At 43.4% G+C, this 25,490-nt stretch overlaps 2 protein-coding genes across 5 annotated transcripts in view; one reads left to right on the plus strand and one right to left on the minus strand.

The window, feature by feature from the left end:
• CCDC32 (coiled-coil domain containing 32) overlaps positions 1-12,949 on the minus strand; it is a 45,462-nt gene extending 32,513 nt beyond the window's left edge. Inside the window, exon 1 of one of the 3 annotated variants that reach the window (XM_069729691.1) lies at positions 12,901-12,949. The gene's annotated coding sequence lies outside the window, so the exon portion shown is untranslated. Of the gene's footprint in view, positions 1-3,064; positions 3,208-12,740; positions 12,881-12,900 lie in introns of those variants that run through there. The other 2 variants (XM_069729696.1, XM_069729704.1) reach the window with 2 other exon arrangements.
• Positions 12,950-13,041: 92 nt separating this feature from the next.
• Positions 13,042-25,490, plus strand: part of LOC138641908 (protein-L-isoaspartate(D-aspartate) O-methyltransferase-like) — a 43,560-nt gene continuing 31,111 nt past the window's right edge. Inside the window, exon 1 of one of the 2 annotated variants that reach the window (XM_069729716.1) lies at positions 13,042-13,114. In XM_069729716.1, coding sequence (XP_069585817.1) covers positions 13,101-13,114 — 14 coding nt within the window. In that variant the 5' untranslated portion in view covers positions 13,042-13,100. Of the gene's footprint in view, positions 13,115-13,289; positions 13,406-25,490 lie in introns of those variants that run through there. The other variant, XM_069729722.1, reaches the window with a different exon arrangement.

Below are 25,490 nucleotides of genomic sequence, written 5' to 3' on the forward strand. Positions count from 1 at the left end.
TGGAGGTGATCAGCCTGTGGCGCTGCTGAGGTGTTATGGAAGCCCAGGTTGCTTTGATAGCAGCCTTCAGCTTGTCTGCATTGTTGGGTCTGGTGTCCATCTTCTTCTTGACAATATCCCAAAGATTAAGGTCAGACGAGTTTGCTGGCCCATCAAGCACAGTGATACTGTTTGTAAACCAAGTATTGTTACTTTTGGCAGTGTGGACAGGTGCCAAGTCCTGCTGGAGAATAAAATTTCCATCTCCAAAAAGCTTGTCGGCAGAGGGAAGCATGAAGTGCTCTAAAATTTTCTGGTAGGCGGCTGCGCTGACTTTGGACTTGATAAAACACAGTGAACCTACATCAGCAGATGACATGGCTCCCAAACCATCACTGATTGTGGAAAAAAAAAAAATCACACGAGACCTCAAGCAGCTTGGATTGTGGCCTCTCCACTCTTCCTCCGGACTCTGGGATCTTGATTTCCAAATGAAATTCAAAATTTACTTTCATCTGAAAACAACACCTTGGACCACTGATCAACAGTCCAGTTCTTTCTCTCCTTGGCTCAGGTAAGACGCTTCTTGCGTTGTCTATTGGTCAAGAGTAGCTTGACACAAAGAATGTGACACTTGTAGCCCATGTCCCGGATATGTCTGTATGTGGTGGCTCTTGAAGCAATGACTCCAGCAGCAGTCCACTCCTTGTGAATCTCCACCAAATTTTAGAACGGCCTTTTCTTAACAATTCTTTCAAGGCTGCGGTTATCCCAGTTGCTTGTGCACCTTTTTCTACCACACTTTTTCCTTCCACTCAACTTTCCATTATTATGCTTGAATACAGCACTCTGTGAACAGCCAGCTTCTATAGCAATGACCTTTTGTGGTTTACTCTCCTTGTGGAGTGTGCAGCAGTCTTCCCCATGATTGTGGAGCCTACCGAAACACACTAAGGGACCTTTTTAGACGCTTAGGAAGTTTTTGCAGGTGTTTTTGTTAATTATTCTAATTTACTGAGATAATGACTTGTGGGTTTTCATTGGCTGTAAGCCATAATCCTCAACATTAACAGAAATAAACACAAATAGATCACTCTGTTTGTAATGACTATATTATATACGAGTTTCACTATTTGTATTGAAGAACTGAAATAAATTCACTTTTTGATGATATTCTAATTTAGTGAGACACTCCTGTATCTATTCTCTCTGTCCCATGCTCTGCAAGTAGTGGCTGACCCTTTGCTTTCCCTACATTTGGCTCAGCCACATGCCCACCTGGGCTGCCAGTGCTCATCACAACTGCCTCCTAGTGCCAAACCTTGGGCAGTAGTTTCACTGTCTGATGACGCCACCTACTGGCAACATTAATTATGGTGCCTCTCTTTTAAAAATGCACTGGCGTAAAATGCAACAAATTGCCTCTTCATTGTGTTGCATCTGGCGTTGGCATAGAAAATCCACCAGCAATGGGTGATGTCAACCTGCACTATCATTTACACCAATGTCTACCATAATGGGGTGGCAGAAGCCTATACCCTTCTAGTAAAACCTACTTACTTTTTCTATTAAATCAAAAATAAAAAAGTTGTTCATTTTGTGCAAATCAGGCAAGTGACTTTTTTTTTTTTTTTTTAAATTCCCACTAGTATTAAGGTGCAAGTCGCTAAATCCCTTTTATTCAGGACGTGTTGTAGTTCAGAACGACACCAGTCATTTTACCATATATTATACTAAAAAACGGAAAAATAAAAAAGGCGAATTTTTTGTATTTGGTTTTACAGAATTCAATGTGTAGTAAAAATTACCTGGAAACCTGATTCTCCAGGTCTCTACGATTACAGCGATACCAAACTCACATAGCTTTAAGTAGTGAAATAAAATTTCAGACGTTTGGCGAAACAAGCAATTTTTTCTTTTCACTTTCCAAGACCCGTAACATTTTTATTCTTCTATCGATAGAGCCGTGTGAGGTCTGTTTTTATGCGTGGCGAGCTGATGTTTTATATATCTCAATTTGGGGCCCATACTACGCTTTGATTGGCTTCCATTGCCTTTTTCTGGGAGCTGTGGTGCCTGAAAAAACACAATTTTGACTTCATTTTTATTTTTTTTCTCCACAGCATTTACTATGTGAGTTAATTCATTTTATATTTTGATAGATTGGACTTTAACAGACACGACAATACAAAATGTTTTATATTTGTTCATTTCTTAATTTTTCATGGGGGGATCCAAATTTTTTTTTTTTTTTTCTCTGTCTGAAAAACTTTTTTCATTCTTACTATATTTTTTAGTTAGATTGCTTACAGAATATACAGTATATTGCAAAACCGCAGCCTAATATAAATCTCGGCTTATGGCTGGTTCAGAGGAGGACCATGATGGCAGCAACGGCGGTCTTCAGCATTGTAACTCATCAGTGCTCTGAAATAGCTTCATGAAGGTGATGAAAGAGCTCCATTTTAATTCCACAGTCAGAAACTGCCAGCAGCAACTAAATGGTTAACAGCAGCAACGAGATCTCAGCTTTGACCACTGATGTCGATGGTAAAATAGCCTACAGCTTAAAGGAAGCTTAGCTACTAAGCCCTGTCCACACACACTGTCCCCAATGCTGATGAACATGGGGTTAAAAGACTTTTTTGACTTCTTTGGATTGGCACTTCCAATAGGTGGTGCCCGGGACCCTTTTGCCTTCTCCCATCCCACCACTGCATGGCCTATAAGACTTCCTATGTAAACTTGGTGCTCTCCTTAATCAAGCACCAGATATTTTAATTTTCCCCCTATGCAAGAGAAAAAATAAGAGTCACCAAAGTGCTCCTGTGTAGTAGAGCTGAGTAGGACCCTGCCCATCTAACGTCACTACAGCATCATGTTTTGTTACAGAGGTTATCCAATACATTTCTATTGGTAGCTTATCCTTCTAATGGGTCATCAATAACAGATCGGTGGTGGCGCGACACCACCGAGGAAGGTATAGTGCTGCTGAGACAGTACAGATGAGCTGATCTGTGCTGTCCACTGGACGCAGCATCACTACGATCTCCTGGGCATGTGCATTGTAACTGGAAGCACTCACCAGGTGAGGTGGGACGGCTAAGCCTCTGATGAAGGTGGGAACCCAGACCCAAGGAATTGGCGAAAACGTCCCGAGGACAAATGGAATTGTGGAGACTACGACTAACTGGAAACTCAGGAGCTGATGTAGGGGAACACCGCAGGGATGGATGCGACCTGAAACACAGTAGTACAGATAATGGAGCAGACCAAACATGGAACACCTGAGGTTTCAATCCAAAGACACATGTGTGCATCAATGGGCCTTAAATAGGTCTAGGGAGAGGTCATTGATCCACACCAAGCAACCTCGCCGTGGAGCAAAACAGAGGGCAGCGAACCCAGGGGAAGAGAGCGGATCTTGGGATATCCAGGACAGGTGTGTAACAGTAACAATGAAGTCAGCCTGATACTTCACTGTGCATAACAGGGTGGAAAAATGAGATTTCCAGCAGCTTGAGAGACATGAGGGATGATATCAACGATGGCTTGGTGTGATTACAGCACCTAAGGCTGCACTAGGCGAAGAGACATTCTGCCGGACTAGTCCTGGCTCCACAGCATATGATAAGAGGTGCAATAATTGTTAATTTGCCCTCCTATAAGGGTTGTTTTGGGCATTGGAGCACAATGGTGGCCGGTTAGGAGGCTTCAGGCATCAGACAGGTTCCTTTTACAATCATTTATTCATGTTTTCCCAGCAAATCTGCGAGTCATGTTAAGGATGGCTCAGAAGTGTGCTTCATCAGTGATCAGCGTTACAGCCCAGCACTGAGGTCTGGGCAAATCCACCATAGATACAATGTCCACATGTTGTCACTGTCCGCCTTTACTGAGCATGTGCAAGACTTCAGGAGGACAGTGACATGAGGCTGTCAATCAAGGTAGGAGGACAGAGTGTACAGAAAGGATTACAGAGCCATTCTAAGATGGTTATCAAAGTAAATACACCCTGCTCATCAGGGGCAGGTGAGTTATTCCATCATGTATACAGATAACATAGTTGATCTGGTGATCGGTCCTCTCTAAAGGGGTATCCAGTACTTAGCACGAGATGGGAGGGGGTCCATGGCCAGCCGACTATATGCCATGTCCAGGGTGGAGCATGCAGCTTAGTGGTCGCAGCCGAGTACTGCAGCTCATCTCCCATCCATCTGATAGGCCATCACGTACTAAAGGGGTTTTCCAGTCACAACAAATTGATGAAATGGGGGCAAGTACTCAGGAAGGTCATTAATAGCAGACCTGTGGGGGTCCTGCACGCAACACCCACAAATATCAGCTGTTATTTGCGCTGGTGGCCACCAGATAGAAAAAAGCGCAAACCCACTCAGTTTGTAGCAGCAGCTGTCAGGTGCCCTGCAGAAAATAACCGCTGATGTGTCAGGTGTCGGACCCCCTCCAGTACAATACGAATGACCTATTCCGGGGTTAACTTGTTGAAAAGTGATGAGCTCACCGACGGATCCTCAGCGCACTCCTTCTGCGCTCGCCGACGGATCCTCAGCGCACTCCTTCTGCGATCGCCGACGGATCCTCAGCGCACTCCTTCTGCGATCGCCGACGGATCCTCAGCGCACTCCTTCTGCGATCGCCGACGGATCCTCAGCGCACTCCTTCTGCGCTCCCCGACGGATCCTCAGCGCACTCCTTCTGCGCTCACCGACGGATCCTCAGCGCACTCCTTCTGCGCTCACCGACGGATCCTCAGCGCACTCCTTCTGCGCTCGCCGACGGATCCTCAGCGCACTCCTTCTGCGATCGCCGACGGATCCTCAGCGCACTCCTTCTGCGATCGCCGACGGATCCTCAGCGCACTCCTTCTGCGCTCGCCGACGGATCCTCAGCGGGTGCATACTAAAACCCTATGTGCCAAATTAACCTATACCTATGGTAGATATTTTAGTCGTATTCATCTATACCTATGCCTATTTTAGATTTTTTTTTACCGTTTCAATTTCTTAATTTAGTTTTCCTTTCCACTTTACTCCATTTGAAGCAGAGTAACCAATTTATTTACATATGTATTTATTTGACATAAAGTTGCAATACATGAATGTAGGGGTTACATTTTTTGGAAACGGAATAACGGTATTGAGCTCCGTTTTTTTTATTGGAATATGTTCATATTCGTACAACAACGTTATCTTCCAAGTTCCATTAAGATCTTTTTAGGGATTCCGTCTTTATGCGCCATATTCTTCCATACCTATGCCTAGTGTGTTATCACGGTTGGAAACGGAAAAACGATTTTGAGCTCCGTTTTTTTTTATTGGAATTAGTTCATATTAGTACAACAACGTTATCTTCCAAGTTTCATTAGGATCTTTTTAGGGATTCAGTCTTTATGCGCCATATTCTGCCATACCTATGCCTATGGTAGTTTTTTTCTAAAGTTGAATTTTTTGAATCTATTTTTCCTTTCCACTTCACTATTTAAAAATAAATTAGCGGAGGTTAAACTTTAATTGCGTTTTCAACAAGGCAAACCCATACATTTCTATATAGTAACTTTAAATTTGAAATAAACACTGAATCCCTAAGAAGATCTTGATGAAACTTTGAAAATAAGTTTGTCATTAATATGAACTTTTTCCAGCAAGAAAAACAGAGCTTAAAAATGTAATTCTGTTTTCAACAATGTTAATTCATACATTCCTATATAATAACTTTACATTTCAAATAAACAGTGAATCCCTAAGTATATCTTTATCGAAAATTTTTGCCTTAACCCCTTAGTGACCGAGCCAAATTTTTGAAATCTGACCAGTGTCACTTTATGTGGTAATAACTCTGCAACGCTTCAACAAATCCCAATGATTTTGAGATTGTTTTTTCGTGACACATTCTACTTTATGATAACGGTAAATTTAGTTCAACATTTTTTGTGTTTATTTATAAAAAAATATCAAAAATTTGAGAAAAATGTAAAAAATTAGCAATTTTCTAAATTTGAATGATTATCCCTTTAATCCAGATAGTCATACCACAGCAAACCATTAATAAATAACATTTCCCACATGTCGGCTTTACATCAGGACTATTTGTAAAATGTTATTTTATTTTGTTAGCATTTTAGGAGGTTTAAAAATGTAGCAGCAATTTTTCATTTTTTCAAAGAAATTTACAAAATTTCTTTTTTAGGGACTTATCGATGTTTGAAGTGACTTTAGGGGTCCCATATATTGGGAAACCCCCAAACGTGATACCATTTTAAAAACAGCACCCCCAGACATATTGAAAACTGCAGTCAGGTAGTTTATTAACCCTTCAGGTCCTTTACAGGAGTTAATGCAAAGTGGTATGACAGAAATGAAAATGTGTATTTTTACCACCTAGATGCCTCAAACTTCTGAACAGATTACTACAGCCGGCAGACTCTAAGGCCGCTATTTGGTCATGAATTTCCACGGCAAACATCAGGACAACACAATCATGATCTGAGAGCACCAATTGGGATAAAGAAGAAGCCCCCACACTCTGTTAACCATTTATAATGATGTAGTCACTATTGACAGCAGCATCTAAGGGGTTAAACAGATTTAGACGGTGCAAATACTGATCGTGGCTGATGCAGCAAGTTGTCAGCTATAGTGTACAGCCGACAGATGATGGATTGTCATCTGTATGGGGAGGATATTCTCTTATATGTAAGGTCAGTTAAAAGGCGTATTGGCGGTCATTAAGGGGTTAAGGTACCTTCACACATAACGATATCGTTAAGGATATCGTTGCAACGTCACACTTTTTGTGACGTAGCAACGATCCCGCTAACGATCTCATTATTGTGTGACAGTGACCAACGATCAGGCCCCTGCTGGGAGATCGTTGGTCGTTGGTGAATGATCAGGACCTTTTTTTGGTCGCTGATCACCCGCTGTCATCGCTGGATCGGCATGTGTGACGCCGATCCAGCGATGTGTTCACTTGTAACCAGGGTAAATATCGGGTTACTAAGCGCAGGGCCGCTATGGGGGCCAGAAAAATACGGATTACACACGGACCAACAGTGTGACTTGCGAGAAATACGCAGCGGTGTTAGAGAGAAAAGCCAGAAATTAAGTGCAGTGTACAGTAAAATCACACTGACAGGTTAGAATAGAATAGCTAAAATAAATGTCTATACATAGTATAGGTATATATATATATATATATATATATATATATATATATATATATATATATATATATATATATATATATATATACACACATACACACACACACACATACATACATACATACATACACACTAGATGGTGGCCCGATTCTAACGCATCGGGTATTCTAGAATATGCATGTCCACGTAGTATACAGCACAGAGCCACGTAGTATATTGCCCAGTCACGTAGTATATTGCCCAGTCATGTAGTATATTACACAGCCCACGTAGTATATTGCCCAGCCACGTACTATGTTGCCCAGCCACATAGTATATTGCCCAGCCACATAGTATATTGCCCAGCCACATAGTATATTGCCCAGCCACATAGTATATTGCCCAGCCACATAGTATATTGCCCAGCCACATAGTATATTGCACAGCGACGTAGTATACAGCACAGAGCCATGTAGTATATTGGCCAGTCACGTAGTATATTGCCCAGCCAGGTTTGTCACATTTTAAAAAATAAAAAATAAATATATACTCACCTTTCTGAGGGCCCCTTGTAGTCCACGGCAGCTTCCGGTCCCAGGGTTGGTATGAGCGCAGGACCTGTGATGACGTTGCGGTCACATGACTGTGACGTCATGGCAGGTCCTTCTCCCATACCATCTTACAGATGTGCCTTTTCTGGGGTGGCTGGGGGCAGATGTTTTTAGCCACGGGGGCCAATAACCATGGACCCTCTCCAGGCTATTAATATCTACCCTCAGTCACTGGCTTTACCATTCTGGCGGAGAAAATTGCGCGGGAGCTCACGCCAATTTTTTCCGCGATTTAACCCTTTAATTTAATATCTAGAGTGCCCAAATTTTGCACATACACACTACTAACATTAGTAGTGTGGAATATGCTAAAAAAAGGGATATCAGTTGGTTTACTGTATGTAAACCAGGTCTCATATCATGTCGGGTTTGGGAAGGAGAAATGAAAAGCCGGTAAATGAATTACTGGCTTTAAAGCTATCTCGTGCTGGATGAAATATTAATATATATACATATATGTGTCTCACTGACATATATATATAATTGTCTAAGGGTCACTTCCGTCTGTCTGTCCTTCTGTCACGGTTATTCATTCGCTGATTGGTCTCGCCAGCTGCCTGTCATGGCCGCCGCAACCAATCAGCGACAGGCACAGTCCAGGAGAAAATGGCCGCTCCTTACTCCCCGCAGTCAGTGCCTGTCGCCCGCATACTCCCCTCCGGTCACCGCTAACACAGGGTTAATGCTGGCGGTAACGGACCGCGTTATGCCGCGGGTAACGCACTCCGTTACCGCCGCTATTAAGCCTGTGTGTCCCCAACTTTTTACTATTGACGCTGCCTATGCGGCATCAATAGTAAAACATGTAATGTTAAAAATAATAATAATAAAAAAAAACTGCTATACTCACCCTCCGTAGTCGCTCGCGCCGGCCGCCTTCTTCCGTTGCAGGTTCCGGTGGCAAAGATGGTACGTCATCACAGGCCCTGCGCTCATACCACTGCTGGGACCCAAAGCTGCCGTGGACTACAAGGGGCCCTCAGAAAGGTGAGTATATATTTATTTTTTAAAATGTGACAAACCTGGCTGGGCAATATACTACGTAGCTGGGCAATATACTACGTGACTGGCCAATATACTACTGTACATGGCTCTGTGCTGTATACTACGTCGCTGTGCAATATACAACATGGCTGGGCAATATAGTACGTGGCTGGGCAATATAGTACGTGGACTGGGCAATATAGTACGTGGCTGGCCAATATAGTACATGGGCTGGGCAATATACTACCTGGCTGGGCAATATACTACGTGGACATGCATATTCTAGAATACCCGATGCGTTAGAATCGGGCCACCATCGTGTGTGTGTGTGTGTGTGTGTGTGTGTGTGTGTGTGTGTGTGTGTGTGTGTGTGTGTGTGTGTGTGTATGTATATATACACACACACAGTATATACCTATTCTATGTGTACACATTTATTCTACCTATTCTAACCTGTCAGTGTGATTTTACTGTACACCGCACTGAATTACCGGCTTTTCTCTCTAACACCGCTGCGTATTTCTCGCAAGTCACACTGCTGGTCCGTGTGTAATCCGTATTTTTCTGGCCCCCATAGACTTTCATTGGCGTATTTTTTGCGCAATACGGTGACAAACGCAGCATACTGCGATTTTCTACGGCCGTAGAAGACCATATAATACGGATCAGTAAAATACGGCTGGTAGGAGCTGGGCCATAGAGAAGCATTGTACCGTATGCAATCCGTATTTTCTGCACCTCTCATACGTCCGTAAAACACGCTAGTGTGAGGTCGGCCTAAGGCAAAATTTTTCGCTAAAGATATACTTAGGGATTCACTGTTTATTTGAAATGTAAAGTTATTATATAGGAATGTATGAATTAACATTGTTGAAAACAGAATTACATTTTTAAGCTCTGTTTTTCTTGCTGGAAAAAGTTCATATTAATGACAAACTTATTTTCAAAGTTTCATTAAGATCTTCTTAGGGATTCAGTGTTTATTTCAAATTTAAAGTTACTATATAGAAATGTATGGGTTTGCCTTGTTGAAAACTTAATTAAACTTTAACCTCCGCTAATTTATTTTTAAATAGAGTGAAGTGGAAAGGAAAAATAGATTAAAAAAATTCAACTTTAGAAAAAAACTACCATAGGCATAGGTATGGCAGAATATGGCGCATAAAGACTGAATCCCTAAAAAGATCCTAATGAAACTTGGAAGTTAACGTTGTTGTACTAATATGAACTAATTCCAATAAAAAAAACGGAGCTCAAAACCGTTTTTCCGTTTTCAACCGTGATAACACACTAGGCATAGGTATGGAAGAATATGGCGCATAAAGACTGAATCCCTAAAAAGATCCTAATGAAACTTGGAAGATAACGTTGTTGTACTAATATGAACTAATTCCAATAAAAAAAAACGGAGCTCAAAACCGTTTTTCCGTTTCCAACCGTGATAACACACTAGGCATAGGTATGGAAGAATATGGCGCATAAAGACTGAATCCCTAAAAAGATCCTAATGAAACTGGGAAAGTAACTTTCTGTCACTAATATGAACTTTTTCCAATAAAAAAAACGGAGCTTAAAACTGTTATTCGTAATTCTTACCAAAGTGATGATGGGAGAGCCTGGTGTTGCAGCTTGACTTCAGTAAGGTACCGTCAAACTAAGCGACGCTGCAGCGATATAGAGAACGATCCGACCTAAACTAGATCGTTGCAGCGTCGCTGTAGAGACGTCAAACACTAACAGCAGAACGATGCAGGAGCGATCCAGTGACGTAACGGCGACTCACTTATCGTTCTCGCTCCATGTAAAACGTTGCTGGCGTTGTTGCTTTTGCTGTCAAACAGGATGATACATGCCGATCTAGCGACCAAATAAAGTTCTGGCCTTCTAGCTCCGACCAGCGATGTCACAGCGGGATCCAGATTGCTGCTGCGTGTCAAACACAGCGAGATCGCTATCCAGGACGCTGCAACGTCACAGATTGTTGTCGTTCTCGTTGCAAAGTTGCTGAGTGTGACGGTACCTTAACCCCTTAATGACCGCCAATACGTCTTTTAACTGACCTGAGATATAAGAGAATAGTATCCCCATACAGATGACAATCCAGCATCTGTTGGTTGTACACTATAGCTGACAACTTGCTGTACCAGCCACGATCAGTATTTGCACCATCTAAATCTGTTTAACCCCTTAGATGCTGCTGTCAATAGTGACTACATCATTATAAATGGTTAACAGAGTGTGGGGGCTTCTTCTTTGTCCCAATTGGTGCCCTCAGATCATGATTTTGTTGTCCTGATGTTTGCCATGGCAATTCATGACCAAATAGTGGCCTTAGAGTCTGACGGCTGTAGTAATCTGTTTAGAAGTTAGCAACATTTAGGTGGTAAAAATACACATTTTCATTTCTGTCATACCACTTTGCATTAATTCCTGTAAAGCACCTGAAGGGTTAATACACTACCTGACAGCAGTTTTCAATATGTTTAGGGGTGCTGTTTTTAAAATGGTATCACGTTTGTGGGTTTCCCAATATATGGGACCCCTAAAGTCACTTCAAACATGGGTAAGTCCCTAAAAAAATAAATTTTGTAAATTTCTTTGAAAAAATGAAAAATTGCTGCTACATTTTTAAACCTCCTAAAATGCTAACAAAATAAAATAACATTTTACAAATGGTCCTGATGTAAAGCCGACATGTGGGAAATGTTATTTATTAATGGTTTGCTGTTGTATGACTATCTGGTTTAAAGGGATAATCATTCAAATTTAGAAAATTGCTAATTTTTTAACATTTTTCTCAAATTTTCGATATTTTTTATAAATAAACACAAAAAATGTTGAACTAAATTTACCATTATCATAAAGTATAATGTGTCACGAAAAAACAATCTCAAAATCACTGGGATTTGTTGAAGCGTTGCAGAGTTATTACCACATAAAGTGACACTGGTCAGATTTCAAAAATTTGGCTCGGTCACTAAGGGGTTAAGATATGCCCCAGCCAGCATGTCCACTTACTCTGCATTCTGTGGTTGCTGGGTACTGGATGTGTGAGAGGAGGGTTTATAAACTATCTCAAGGTAGACAATATTAGGCTAGGTTCTCATTGTGTTAGGGCGATCCGTTTAGCGATAAGCGCTAGGGGATTGCGCTAACGCAATGTCTTTTTAGGGGTCGCGTTAAATGTCCCCGCTAGCGCTAGCTGCAAGCAGCGTCCGAGGCGCGCCACAAAAGAACGGCACATCGCCAGCGCGTGCCGAAAATGGCACGCACTAGCAATGCGCTTTAACATTGCTGGCAACGGGAGCACTAACGGACACATTGCACGGCGTTAATTTCGCCGTGCAACGCTGTCTGTTAGCGCTCACCCGAAAACGAAATGAGAACCTAGCCTTAATATTATCTCACTCAAAACATCCCCCTCCCTCTCTCAGTTCAGGTACACAGAGAAGGGAGTTGTAAGGCTATGTGCACACGTTCAGTATTTTTTGCGGTTTTTTTTGCTATAAAAACGCGATAAAAACGTGAAAAAAATGCTTACATATGGTTCCCAATCATTTCAATGTAATCCGCAAAACTTGTGCAAATGTTGCGATTTTTTTCCGTGAAAAAAACGAATCGCGGAAAAAAAAGCAACATGTTCATTAATTCTGCGGAATCGCTGATTTCCCGCACACTGTAAAAAATCTACCATAGGTAAAATCTACCATAGGTAAAATCTACCATAGGTATAGACAAATATGACTAAAAAAAATCTACTGTAGGCAAAATCTACCATAGGCATAGGTATAGACAAATGACACATAGGGTTTTAGTATTTTCCTCCTCAGCGCCCTCCTTCTGCAGCCAGACATGCACAGGGGAATACAGAGGCTATGGGGCAAACTCTGACCATCTGTAATAAAACCCAAGCGCGAAAATGGCTTTCAGCCATGAATCAATGAATTCCTGCAAGGATTTATCAATATTCACATTAACTGACGAAGCCCGTCCGCACTCCCCACCTGCAGTTTGTTCTGGTGCTCAGCCTACTGTCTGCACCTATGCGCACAGCTGGCGTTATAGGTCACTGTCACCAGTGCGGCCTCCTCCCTTTTTTAAATGGACCCGTCCTGACTCTACAGACATTGCACCCGTGCGCCAGGAGAGCCGCAGTCCACTCACCCTTCCCTGCTCCCGAAAACACCACTTCCGCCCGTCTTAAGGCGTGTCCCGTCCGGACCAATCACCGTCCTCCTTACTGCTATTGGCAGTCATAAGTAATATAAGCCAATCGCGTGCTCCTTCGTCAGGAATAGGGCGTGGCTTATGAATTTGTCATAGCAACCGCGCTGGCGTGTTACGTACGGCCGCTGTGAAGGCTCATGTGGGTGTGGAGGTGAGTGAGTGAGCGCTGCTGTAGGCCAGGAGTGTCCGAGCTGCGGAGGCCGCCCCCCAGGTGTGGGACTACAACTCCCAGCATGCTCCGCGTGACTGCCGGAGCTGTGGAGGCCGCCAGCATGCTCCCCCTGCACGTGCACACAGCTGGGCTCTGTATATACTATGGAGGCAATGTCGCTCTCTTTGTCAGGATGATCGGGGTGTCGTCGTCGGTTTTGTTATTTTTATGTTGCTGTCTTTTTTTTTAATTTTGCTGATATTAGAAAAATATATGAAAACTCGGAACTAGGTGCGTACTCTCACGTTTTCATTATCTGAGCACACATGACCCTAAAATATTTATTAAATGGACAGTCCGCTCTCCTGATATCATGTCCCACACTGGTGGCGCCCCCTGTCACTCATAATGAGCTCTGCAGGCGGAGTCTCCTGGAGAGCTATGTCGGGTTTAGGAAGGAGATAGCAAAAGCTGGTAATTTATTTACCGGCTTTAAAGGGAACCTGTCACCCCGTTTTTTGAGATTGAGCTATAAATACTGTTAAATAGGGCCTGCGCTGTGTGTTCCTATAGTGTATGTAGTGTACCCCGATTCCCTATGTATGCTGAGATATAACTTACCAAAGTCGCCGTTTTCGCCTGTCAATCAGGCTGGTCAGGTCGGGAGGGCGTGGTGACATCGCTGGTTCTTCCTCAGCTTTACGTTGGTGGCGTAGTGGTGAACAAGCAGCGCGCGATCTGCGCTGTCATCCCTTTCGTCGGTGGGGGCGGCCATCTTCCTGGGGCCGCGCGTGCGCAGATCGAGTGCTCTGCTGCACGGGGCTTCAGGAAAATGGCCGCGGGCAGCCGCGCGTGCACATTAGAGATCGCGGCGGCCATTTTCCCAAAGCCGAGATGCAAACTCGGCTTTGGGAAAATGGCCGCCGCGATCTCTTGTGCGCACGCGCGGCTGCCCGCGGCCATTTTCCTGAAGCCCCGTGCAGCAGAGCACTCCATCTGCGCACGCGCAGCCCCAGGAAGATGGCCGCCCCCACCGATGACGGGGTGATAGCGCAGATCGCGCGCTCCTTGTTCACGTGCCCACAGTGGATTAGTCACCTCAACGTGCGGACACCACTACGCCACCCGACCTGACCAGCCTGATTGACAGGCGAAAACGGCGACTTTGGTAATGTATTGCGCAGCGTAGGTGGGGAATCGGGGTACACTACATACACTATAGTAACGCACAGCGCAGGCCCTATTTAACAGTATTTATATCTCAATCTCAAAAAACGGGGTGACAGGTTCCCTTTAAAGCTATCTAGCGCTGTATGAAGTAATAATATATATACATATATGTGTCTTTTTTTTTTTTTTTTTTTACACATGGATCCCTTCTATAGCCGTATGTCGGTTTTGCAAGCCTGCGATAAAAACATGCAGTACGGATGCCATATGGATTACATACAGGGGATGCCATGCGCAAAAAACGCTGACACACCCTGCCTACGGAGGAGCTACGGACCACTATTTTGGGGACTTTTCAGCGTATTACGGCTGTAATATACGGACTGTATTGTCTTACGCTGAGTGTGACTCCAGCCTAATGGAGCAGTGTACGGGGGCATATATTACGGAGCATCTTATGGGGGCCATCAACCATAATGGAGCAGTGTACGGGGGCATATACTATGGAGCATCTTATGGGGGCCATAAACCATAATGGAGCAGTGTACGGGGCATATACTATGGAGCATCTTATGGGGGCCATAAACCATAATGGAGCAGTGTACGGGGCATATAATATGGAGCATCTTATGGGGACCATAAACCTTTATGGAGCAGTGTACGGGGCATATAATATGGAGCATCTTATGGGGACCATCAACCATAATGGAGCAGTGTACGGGGGCATATACTATGGAGCATCTTATGGGGACAATCAACCATAATGGAGCAGTGTACGGGGGCATATACTATGGAGCATCTTATGGGGGCCATAAACCATAATGGAGCAGTGTACGGGGCATATACTATGGAGCATCTTATGGGGACAATCAACCATAATGGAGCAGTGTACGGGGCATATAATATGGAGCATCTTATGGGGACCATAAACCTTTATGGAGCAGTGTACGGGGCATATAATATGGAGCATCTTATGGGGACCATCAACCATAATGGAGCAGTGTACGGGGGCATATACTATGGAGCATCTTATGGGGACAATCAACCATAATGGAGCAGTGTACGGGGGCATATACTATGGAGCATCTTATGGGGGCCATAAACCATAATGGAGCAGTGTACGGGGCATATAATATGGAGCATCTTATGGGGGCCATAAACCTTTATGGAGCAGCGTATGGGGCATATGGATGGGAGCAGCACATGACAGAACGGGGGCGCAGGATGGGAGCAGCACATACCAGGATGGAGACTAACTATATATATATATATATATCTCCCTCTCAGCATCATATACAGAAAATAAAAGGTTGGGACGACAAACTGACAGTTAACATTTTTTTAATGTAATAATAAGTATAAAAGAACTGTAATTTCTTCAGCACATTGTGCGCTGTAGAACAATAACCGAATTGCAGCTTCTGTTTTATCCATATACTGTATGAATCAAAGCTTTTTAATTTTTTTTTTATCTCTCCGTCAGAAACAATCCGAGACACTTGTATATCTGAGTTATTGGCCGGGGACATAAAACCCAGCGATTAGTGCAGAGAAGGGCTGACGAGCCTCGTATAGGAGTCAGAGTCACCGACACTTAATCCCCCAAGAGATAACGGTTACTGCGGCTTTTCTTCTGGCAGAAGACGCCTTCACGCATTTACCTTATTACAGTCAGGGGAACAACAACACCTACCATGACGTCTCAGAGAACATCTGGGAAGGTTATGTGCTCCTTATTCTCTGACCCAAGGGAGACGTGCCCATAAACCAGCTCAAAGTGACGCCACGTCTTCCCAAATTCAGCTCAATGTAATACTCTGACCTTTATATGGGGGAAAACGCATCTCACCCCCCCCGCTACCACTATCAAACATCCCCTGCACTATGTATGTTAAAGGGGTTGTCAACAAAAGGAATATCTATTGTAAAATAAATGGTTTTCTGGTTTTGGAAATCTCCCTCTCCACCAGCGCAGATTTTATTATTTTTTTTTAAAGACTAACTGGTAATGATGAGCAAACATGCTCAGATAAGGTGTTATCCGAGTGTCTTCTGTGTGCTCGGATAATATGTTTGATTCCTTGCGCCTGCTACACATGCAGGGATTGTCTGTTTGGACGAATCATGCAGGCTTAGAGACTGGAACATATTATTCCAGCACACCTGAGATACTCCTATACCACGATATCCGAGCACATTCGCTCATCACTACTAAATATGCCTTACTCACCCTCCCCAGGTCCATTGGAGTGTCCCTACTGTCTGACAGCGCAGCAGCCAATCGGTGAACTCTGCGACTCTGAGCAAGTGACGCTATCAACTCTTGATGCTCATTAATCGGCTGCACTGCTGACAAGATGAATAATGGGGAGGGTGAGGACACCAGAGGGCTTTTTTTTTCTCTTAACTGTCAGGAAGATAAGTTTTTCAAAACTAAAAAAAACCCCTTTAATATACTGTAGTTTTCAAAAGCGCATGGATTTGAGGCATGTTAGTGGGTCACAGAAGTGGCGCTCCCACATCATAAAGGAGGCTGGCTGCCTAGCGCAGAATATTTGCTATCCTCCTTGTGCATTGAGGCGGGACTGTAGGTAGGGTTTTCGGATCTGCCATGGCCCCTCTATGTTGTGTGTTCCTCCTTTTTTAAAGTTTGCACCTGTGCACATTGATCTCCTGGTGGGCTTCAGCAAAATGGTGCAGTTGGCGGTTCATTCGAAAATGGACATCTTAATGCCTTCAGCAAAATGGCGGCACATTCGCAGATTCTGATCTCTTCTGAATGACATGCCGAGATCTTGATCTGTGCATGCGCCACCACGGCAAGGATGACGCTAGCGCGAACCTTAACATAGGGGGCTCGTACAAACGCAAAGGGCCGTGGGTAGAGACTAATGCGCAAAGAGGACATTGCACCAAACCTAACGTGAATTAAAGATCCAGGATGCAGATTTCTTCTCTGTAGGCATCTACTATATATATATATATATATATATATATATATATATATATATATATATATATATATATATATATATATATATATATATATATATATACATATACATATACATATACATATACATATACATATACATATACATATACATATACATATACATATACATACATACATACATACATACATACATACATACATACATACATATACATACTAGCTGAAGAGCCCGGCGTTGCCTGGGCATAGTAAATATCTGTGGTTAGTTATAGCACCTCACTTCTCTTATTTTCCCATCACGCCTCTCATTCCCCCCTAACACTTGTCATTTCAACCTCACATCTGTCATTTTCTGATCACTCCACTATTTTTCCTCACTCCTCTCATTTTGCACTCACACCTTTTCATTTTCACCTCACACCTCAGTATATACATGTTTGTCATCTCCCTTATATATAGTATACATCTGTATGTCATCTCCTGTATATAGTATATACCTGAATGTCATCTCCTTCTATATATAGTATATACCTGTATGTCATCTCCTCCTGTATATAGTATATACCTGTGTGTCATCTCCCCTGTATATAGTATGTATGTGTGTCATCTCCTCCTGTAAATAGTATATACCTGCATGTCATCTTCTATATATAGCATATACCTGTATGTCATCTCCTCCTGTATATAGTATATACCTGTAGGTCATCTGCTCCTGTATATAGTATATACCTGTGTCATCTCCTCCTGTATATAGTATATGCCTGTATGTCATCTCCTCCTGTATATATATGTACCTGTATGTCATCTCCTCCTCTATATAGTATATACCTGTGTCATCTCTCCTGTATATAGTATATATCTGTGCGTCATCTCCCCTGTATATAGTATATACCAGTGTGTCATCTCCTCCTGTATTAGACCTTGTTCACACGTTATTTGCTCAGTATTTTTACCTCAGTATTTGTAAGCTAAATTGGCAGCCTGATAAATCCCCAGCCAACAGGAAGCCCTTCCCCTGGCAGTATATATTAGCTCACACATACACATAATAGACAGGTCATGTGACTGACAGCTGCCGTATTTCCTATATGGTACATTTATTGTAGTTTGTCTGCTTATTAATCAGATTTTTATTTTTGAAGGATAATACCAGACTTGTGTGTGTTTTAGGGCGAGTTTCGTTTGTCAAGTTGTGTGTGTTGAGTTGCGTGTGGCGACATGCATGTAGCGACTTTTGTGAGATGAGTTTTGTGTGGCAACATGCGTGTAGCAACTTTTTGTGTGTCGAGTTGCATGTGACAGGTTAGTGTAGCAAGTTGTGTGCAGCAAGTTTTGCGCATGGCGAGTTTTATGTGTGGTGCCTTTTGAGTATGTGCAAGTTGTGTGAGGCCACTTTTGTATGTGTTGCAACTTTTGTGCATGTGGCAATTTTTCCGTGTGTGCAAGTTTTGCGTGTGGCGAGTTTTCCATGAGGTGAGTTTTGCACTTGTGGCGAGTTTTGCAAGAGCCTAGTTTTTGCATGTGGCGAGTTCTGCGCGGCGACTTTTGTGTTTCGACTTTTATGTGGCGAGGTTGGTGTATTTGTGGTGAAATGTGTACTGAGGGTAATATGTGTTCAAGCACGTGGTAGTGTGTGGCGCATTTTGTGTGTGTGTTCATATCCCCATGTGTGGTGAGTATCCCATGTCGGGGCCCCACCTTAGCAACTGTACGGTATATACTCTTTGGTGCCATCGCTCTCATTCTTTAAGTCCCCCTTGTTCACATCTGGCAGCTGTCAATTTGCATCCTACACTTTTCCTTTCATTTTTTCCCATTATGTAGATAGGGGCAAAATTGTTTGTTGAATTGGAAAGCGCGGGGTTAAAATTTCACCTCACAACGTAGCCTATGACGCTCTCAGGGTCCAGACGTATGGCTGTGCAAAATTTTGTTGCTGTAGCTGCGACGCTTCCAACACTTTTCCTTTCACTCTTTTCCCCATTATGTAGATAGGGGCAAAATTGTTTGGTGAATGATCTGTGAGACTCTGAGTATGCAGGTCCATGTTTGCGAACTAGACTCGGCCATAAAGGCCAATGGGGATCTGTGAGACACAGATTGGAGGCTTCCAAGCCTCACAGATCACTTCAAAGAGAACTGGAATAAAAAAAAAAAATTGTCAAGTGCCAGAATAGGCGCATCTTCCAGATGTGCCTTTTCTGGGGTGGCTGGGGGCAGATGTTTTTAGCTAGGGGGGGCCAATAACCATGGACCCTCTCCAGGCTATTAATATCTGCCCTCAGTCACTGGCTTTACTACTCTGACGGAGAAAATTGTGCGGGAGCCCACGCCAATTTTTTTCCGCCATTTAACCCTTTAATTTAATATCTAGAATGGCCAAATTTTGCATATACAAACTACTCACATTAGTAGTGTGGAATATGCAAAAAAAAATGGGGATATGAGATGGTTTACTGTATGTAAACCATCTCATATCATGTCGGGTTTAGGAAGGAGAAAGCAAAAGCCGGTAAATGAATTACCGGCATTCTGCTATATCGCGCTGTATGAAATATTAATATATATACATATGTGTCTCACTGATATATATATATATATATATATATATATATATATATATATATATATATATATATATATATATATATATATATATATATATATATATATATATATCTCTATTCTGTGTCCACATTTATTCTACCTACTGTATTGTAAGCTGTCAGTGTGATTTTACTGTACACCGCACTGAATTGCCGGCTTTTATCTCTAACACCGCTGCGTATTTCTCGCAAGTCACACTGCTGGTCCATGTGTAATCCGTATTTTTCTGGCTTCCATAGACTTTCATTGGCTTTTTTTTTTTTTTTTTTGCGCAATACGGTGACAAACGCAGCATGCTGCGATTTTCTACGGCCGTAGAAAGCCGTAAAATATGGCAGATAGGAGCTGGGGCATAGACAATAATTGGGCTGTGTGTAATGCGTGTTTTACGGACGTATTTTATGCGCTCATACGTCCGTAAAACTCGCTAGTGTGACGCCGGCCTAATAGGCCAAATCGTCAAGATCCTCTGCTGGCAGCTTCCTTTGCAATTGCCAACCAATTGCATCTTCAATGGGAGACAAGTCTGGAGGCACTACAGGCCGTGGTAGCATATTTGGGCAACACAGGCTGCTTACAGTAGCACGAGAAACTGGTGGCTAAGTGTACAATAAAACAAATAGAAATATAAGAATTGCTGTTTTTTATTCATCGGGCGATTCTGAACGCGGCGATACCAAATGTGTAGGTTTGATTCTATTTTTAGAAATAGACGTCAGTTAATTACATACATACGGTGACTCAATTACGAATGACTTATATCGGAGAAACAAGAGTCAAAAGCTGGCCAAAAGGGTAACATTGAAACATATTTATTGAAAATTCAATTTTCACCTAAAAAGTAAATTGTGACTATATCCATAAGTGCAACCAGTGATACAGGTTCATAGACCGGGACAATAGTGAATTAAATGTTGCGACAGCAAGTACTTATTGCCTCTGCATGAATGCAATTCGGTCTGATGCATAGCAGTTAAAACAAGTATTACGATTGCGCAATGGCACTAACCATGCCATGCATCATACATAAACACACCGCAACATGTGAAATGTAGTAAAAAGGTAAAAGAGTTAATTACCCATAAGTGCCCAAAATGACCCGTCTGGATCCTGGATTAGTACCCCAACGCGCGTTTCGGGTTCGTGTATTACCATATTCACGCCCCCTGAGGAAGCGGTAATACACGAACGCGAAACGCGCGTTGGGGTACTAATCCAGGATCCAGATGGGTCATTTTGGACACTTATGGGTAATTAACTCTTTTACCTTTTTACTACATTTCATATGTTGCGGTGTGTTTATGTATGATGCATGGCATGGTTAGTGCCATTGTGCAATCGTAATACTTGTTTTAGCTGCTATGCATCAGACCTAATTGCATTCATGCAGAGGCAATAAGTACTTGCTGTCGCAACATTTAATTCACTATTGTCCCGTTCTAAGAACCTGTATCACTGGTTGCACTTAAGGTACCTTCACACTGAGCAACTTTAGAACGAGAACGACAATGATCCGTGACTTTGCAGCGTCCTGGACAGCGATATCGTTGTGTTTGACACACAGCTACAATCAGGATCCCGCTGTGACATCGCTGGTCGTAGCTGAAAGTCTGGAACTTTATTTGGTCGTCAGGTCGGCGTGATTCGTCATGTTTGACAGCAAAAGCAACGATGCCTGCAATGTTTCTTCACGGAGCTAACAACCAGCGAGAACGATAAGCGAGTCGCCGTTACGTCACTGTATCGCTCCTGCATCGTTCTGGAGCTGCTGTGTTTGACGTCTCTACAGCGACCTAAACAGCGACGCTGCAGCGATCGGCTCGTTGTCTATATCGCTGCAGCGTCGCTGAGTGTGACGGTACCTTTACGGATATAGTCACAATTTACTGTTTATAATATGGTTTTCTACTATATACGATGTGTTTTAAGGTGAAAATTGAATTTTCAATAAATGTTTCAATGTTACCCTATTGGCCAGCTTTTGACTCTTGTTTCTCCGATATAAGTAATTGATTCTATTTTTATTGTTTTATTTTGAATGGGACAAAAGGGGGTGATTTGAACTTTTATATTTTTTTAATATTTTTAAAACCCTTTTTTTTTTTTTTTTTTTTTTTTTTTTTTAACTTTGGCATGCTTCAATAGTATCCATAGGAGACTGGAAGGTGTCATAGCTCGATCGCCTCTGCTATATAGAGGCGATGGTCAGATCGCCTCTATATAGCAGATTTAGTAACTTGCTATGAGCGCCGACCACTGGGTGCACTCACAGCAATCTGGCACTGACAACCAAAGGTCTCCAAGAGACCTCGGGTTGTCATGCCGACACACCGGTGACCCGCAATCACATGACTCAGATCACCGGTATGCGTATTTCTCTCCTGATGGCCGTAAGTGCCATTTAAATGCCGCTGTCAGTTTGACAGTGTCATTTAACTAGTTAACAGCCACGGGTAGATCACGATTCCAGCTATTGCGGGCACATGTAAGCTGTTCAAAACATTACATTTCCCGGGACAGATGTGGGCCCACCGCTGTAGCCCACATCAAAGGGAGGGAGTCCAATATCGGCGTACTATTACGCCCGATGTCGGTAAGGGGTTAAATAGAAAATGTTCCTGTGTCTACATCTTTCAGAATCCTCGTGAGTTGACCTACCACAATACACAGTGGATTGCAAAAGTATTCATCCCCTTTGCATTTTTCGTGTCTTGCTGCCTCGCAATCTGGAATTTCACTGTTTGTTTGTTTGAAAATGCCTACAACTGAGAACATTTGGTTTTCTTTTTATTGTGAGACAGACAGGACAAAATAACTGAAAACATCAGTGTGCGTAACTATTCACCCCCCCCTCCCCCCCCAAAGTCTGACCACATTCTCAATTGGATTAAGGTCTGGAGTTTGCTAGGCCACTCCAAAACATTTACATGTTTTCCCTCCAATCACTCGTGTGTTGGTTTAGCAGAATGCTTTGGGTCATTGTCTTGTTGGAAGGTGATCCTCCATCCTAGTCTCAAATCACTGACAGACTAAAACAGGTTTTGCTTAAGAATTTCGTACCATCCATCTTCCCCCTCAACTGGGACCATTTTCCCTGTCCCTGCTGCCAAAAAACATCTCAGAAGGCGCGAGATACGCCATTCTTTCCCCACACCGAAGCAAGAGTCCCTATGGGGACTTTACCCTCAATATGTCCGCATAAGTCTCTCTAATCTTCAGTGAGGTTTGACAAAGATACTGGAAGGTTCGAAATGTAAGCTTACCATCATTGTTTCTTCTTGCTGTGGTGTTTTTCCTGCACATGTAATAAACATTAAATAATTTTGTAAGGTATATCATTTGAGTGTGACTTTTCCTTCTCAGTCTGATTTTGGGTTTACCCAAGTTCTGCCACCACCTCTTCTTGAGCAGAGTGCGCTTCAGTTTTTTTTCTCAAACATCTCCACAGCATGATGCTGCCATCATAATGTTTCACTGTGGGGTTGGTGTTCTTGGGGTGATGACCTGTGTTGGTTTGGCATCAGACATAGCGGTTTACCTTGGTGGCCAAAAAGTTAACTTTTTTGTCTTATCTGACCACATCACCTTCCTCCATACATTTGGGGAGTCTCCCACATGTCTTTTGGCAAACTCAAAACGAGCCTTACAATTTGTGTGTAGGTAAAGGCTTTTTCCAGGTCACCACCTGACAGCACCCTGGAAGACGTCCTTCTTATCCGTCATGGGACAGGAAACACGAGAGGTTAAAAGGACCCTCGCCCTACCACCCTTCAGTGTTTTTTCCTGTCCCATTATGAATAGGAATGGACGAGAGGAAGACCGACCGTTCTGTGCTGGAGGTATGGATCTGGGGGGCTCTGCTTCACCCTTCCCACCATGAGGCACCCTCAGACCTGCACCCGCCCGAGGGTCCCGCTGCCTACCAGTGCAGAGCTGCTCCTGGTCCGAGGGTCGCTTCCCCCTGTCGGGGGCTCTCGACCCTTCCGTTGCGCCCCCTGTGGTATCGATATTCCGAAACGCCTCTGCTGATCGCAGATCTTCATGTGGCCTTTCCGGGGGAACTCAGCTGACGATACATCGCTCTCAGTTCCGCCGTCACTTCCGGTCCGTGGCCGAGGGGGGCGGGTGGCATCTCCTCCATGGAGAACACTTCCGGAGCGGTCGGATCGCACGGGAGCACAGCAACCAGAAGCATAAAGGTATGGGGGGGGGGGGCTGTGTCGCATGCGATCCTCAATCTACTACCATGGAGGACGCATCTAGGTCTGATGGGGGCAGGAGGTCCTCGGACACATAAGTGATAGGGCTGTAGCTCTGAAACTCTTTTACAGCATCGTTCCACGATAGTAGTGGAAATTATATATTTTGTAGGTCTTCTTCTTGCCAGAGAAGACCATAAAGAAGCCCAGCAAAAATAGGAAATGCCCTATTTGTGCAGCTAAGCTGGAGTTTGCCTGGCAGAAACCCCTATGTGAGGCATTCACCTGCAGGATTGTAGGAGAAGAGCAGGCTTCTCTTATGTCTAATGAGAGCCATTATAAGAGAGGAAGTTCAGGCTTCTGTATCGGGCCTGGTTCCCCCTCAACTATCACGTTCAGAAAGATCCAGGAAGAGGCCAAGAGAAGAGGTTTCCTCAGTGGACTCATCCCTTTCCAGAAAAAGGAAGATATTTGTTTTCCGCTGCAGACACAGGAGAACTTTTAGAGGCAGTAAGGCATACCATGCAAACTGAAGAGCCTCAACCGAGGTGTTCTGTACAAGATGAAATGTTTGGGGGGGGTTACGATCCCAGACTTCTAAGGTCTTTCCAGTAAACTCCCATATCCGCTCTATGATTTTAGAGGAATGGGAGGAGGCGGAGAAAAGACTGACCATTCCCAAGGACTTCAGACTCCGTTTACCTTTTGACCCAGAAGAGGTCAAGGAATTGGTGGACATTCCTAATATAGACATCCCACTGGCTAAGGTGTCCAAAAGGACGGCAATTCCTTTTGAAGACTCCTCTTACCTAAAAAGAGCCCATGGATAGGAAGGCAGACGGCCTTTTAAAAAGGGCCTGGGAAAGTTCAACAGCAATCATAGGAACTAATATATCGGCGACATCAGTAGATCGCTCCAAGCACCTGTGGATAGATGATCTCCAAGATCAGTTATCAGCTAAAACTCCTAGGGAAACTATTTTAAAATCTCTCCCTATGTTTAAACAAGCAACCACGTTTTTAGCAGATGCTTCTGCAGAATCAGGTTTGCGGCTAGGAGTCAATCCCTATCCAATACAGCCAGAAGAGCTATTTGGCTCAAGAGCTGGTCAAGACATATGCATTCTAAGAACAAACTTTGTTCTATACCCTTTTCCAGGGGCAGGGTCTTCGGACCTGTCCTTGATTATATTTTGGAGAAGGCCTCAGACGTAAAGAAAGGGTTTCCTGAAGACAAGCCTAAAAGATTTCAGCCCTTTCGTAGACCCCGTTATAATCAAAAGCCAGATTACAGGGGAAAAAGGAAGCAAGGTAGATGGAGTTATCAAAAAGGGGGAGAGAGCAGGTTCAAAAACAGACTCGAGCTACTCGGGTTCGGGGTGTAACTACCGGACAAAATGACGCCATCAGAGTAGGGGGCCGGCTATCCGAGTTTCTAGGGGGA

Source organism: Ranitomeya imitator, chromosome 1, assembly GCF_032444005.1.
Source record: "Ranitomeya imitator isolate aRanImi1 chromosome 1, aRanImi1.pri, whole genome shotgun sequence".
Taxonomy (NCBI): domain Eukaryota; kingdom Metazoa; phylum Chordata; class Amphibia; order Anura; family Dendrobatidae; genus Ranitomeya; species Ranitomeya imitator.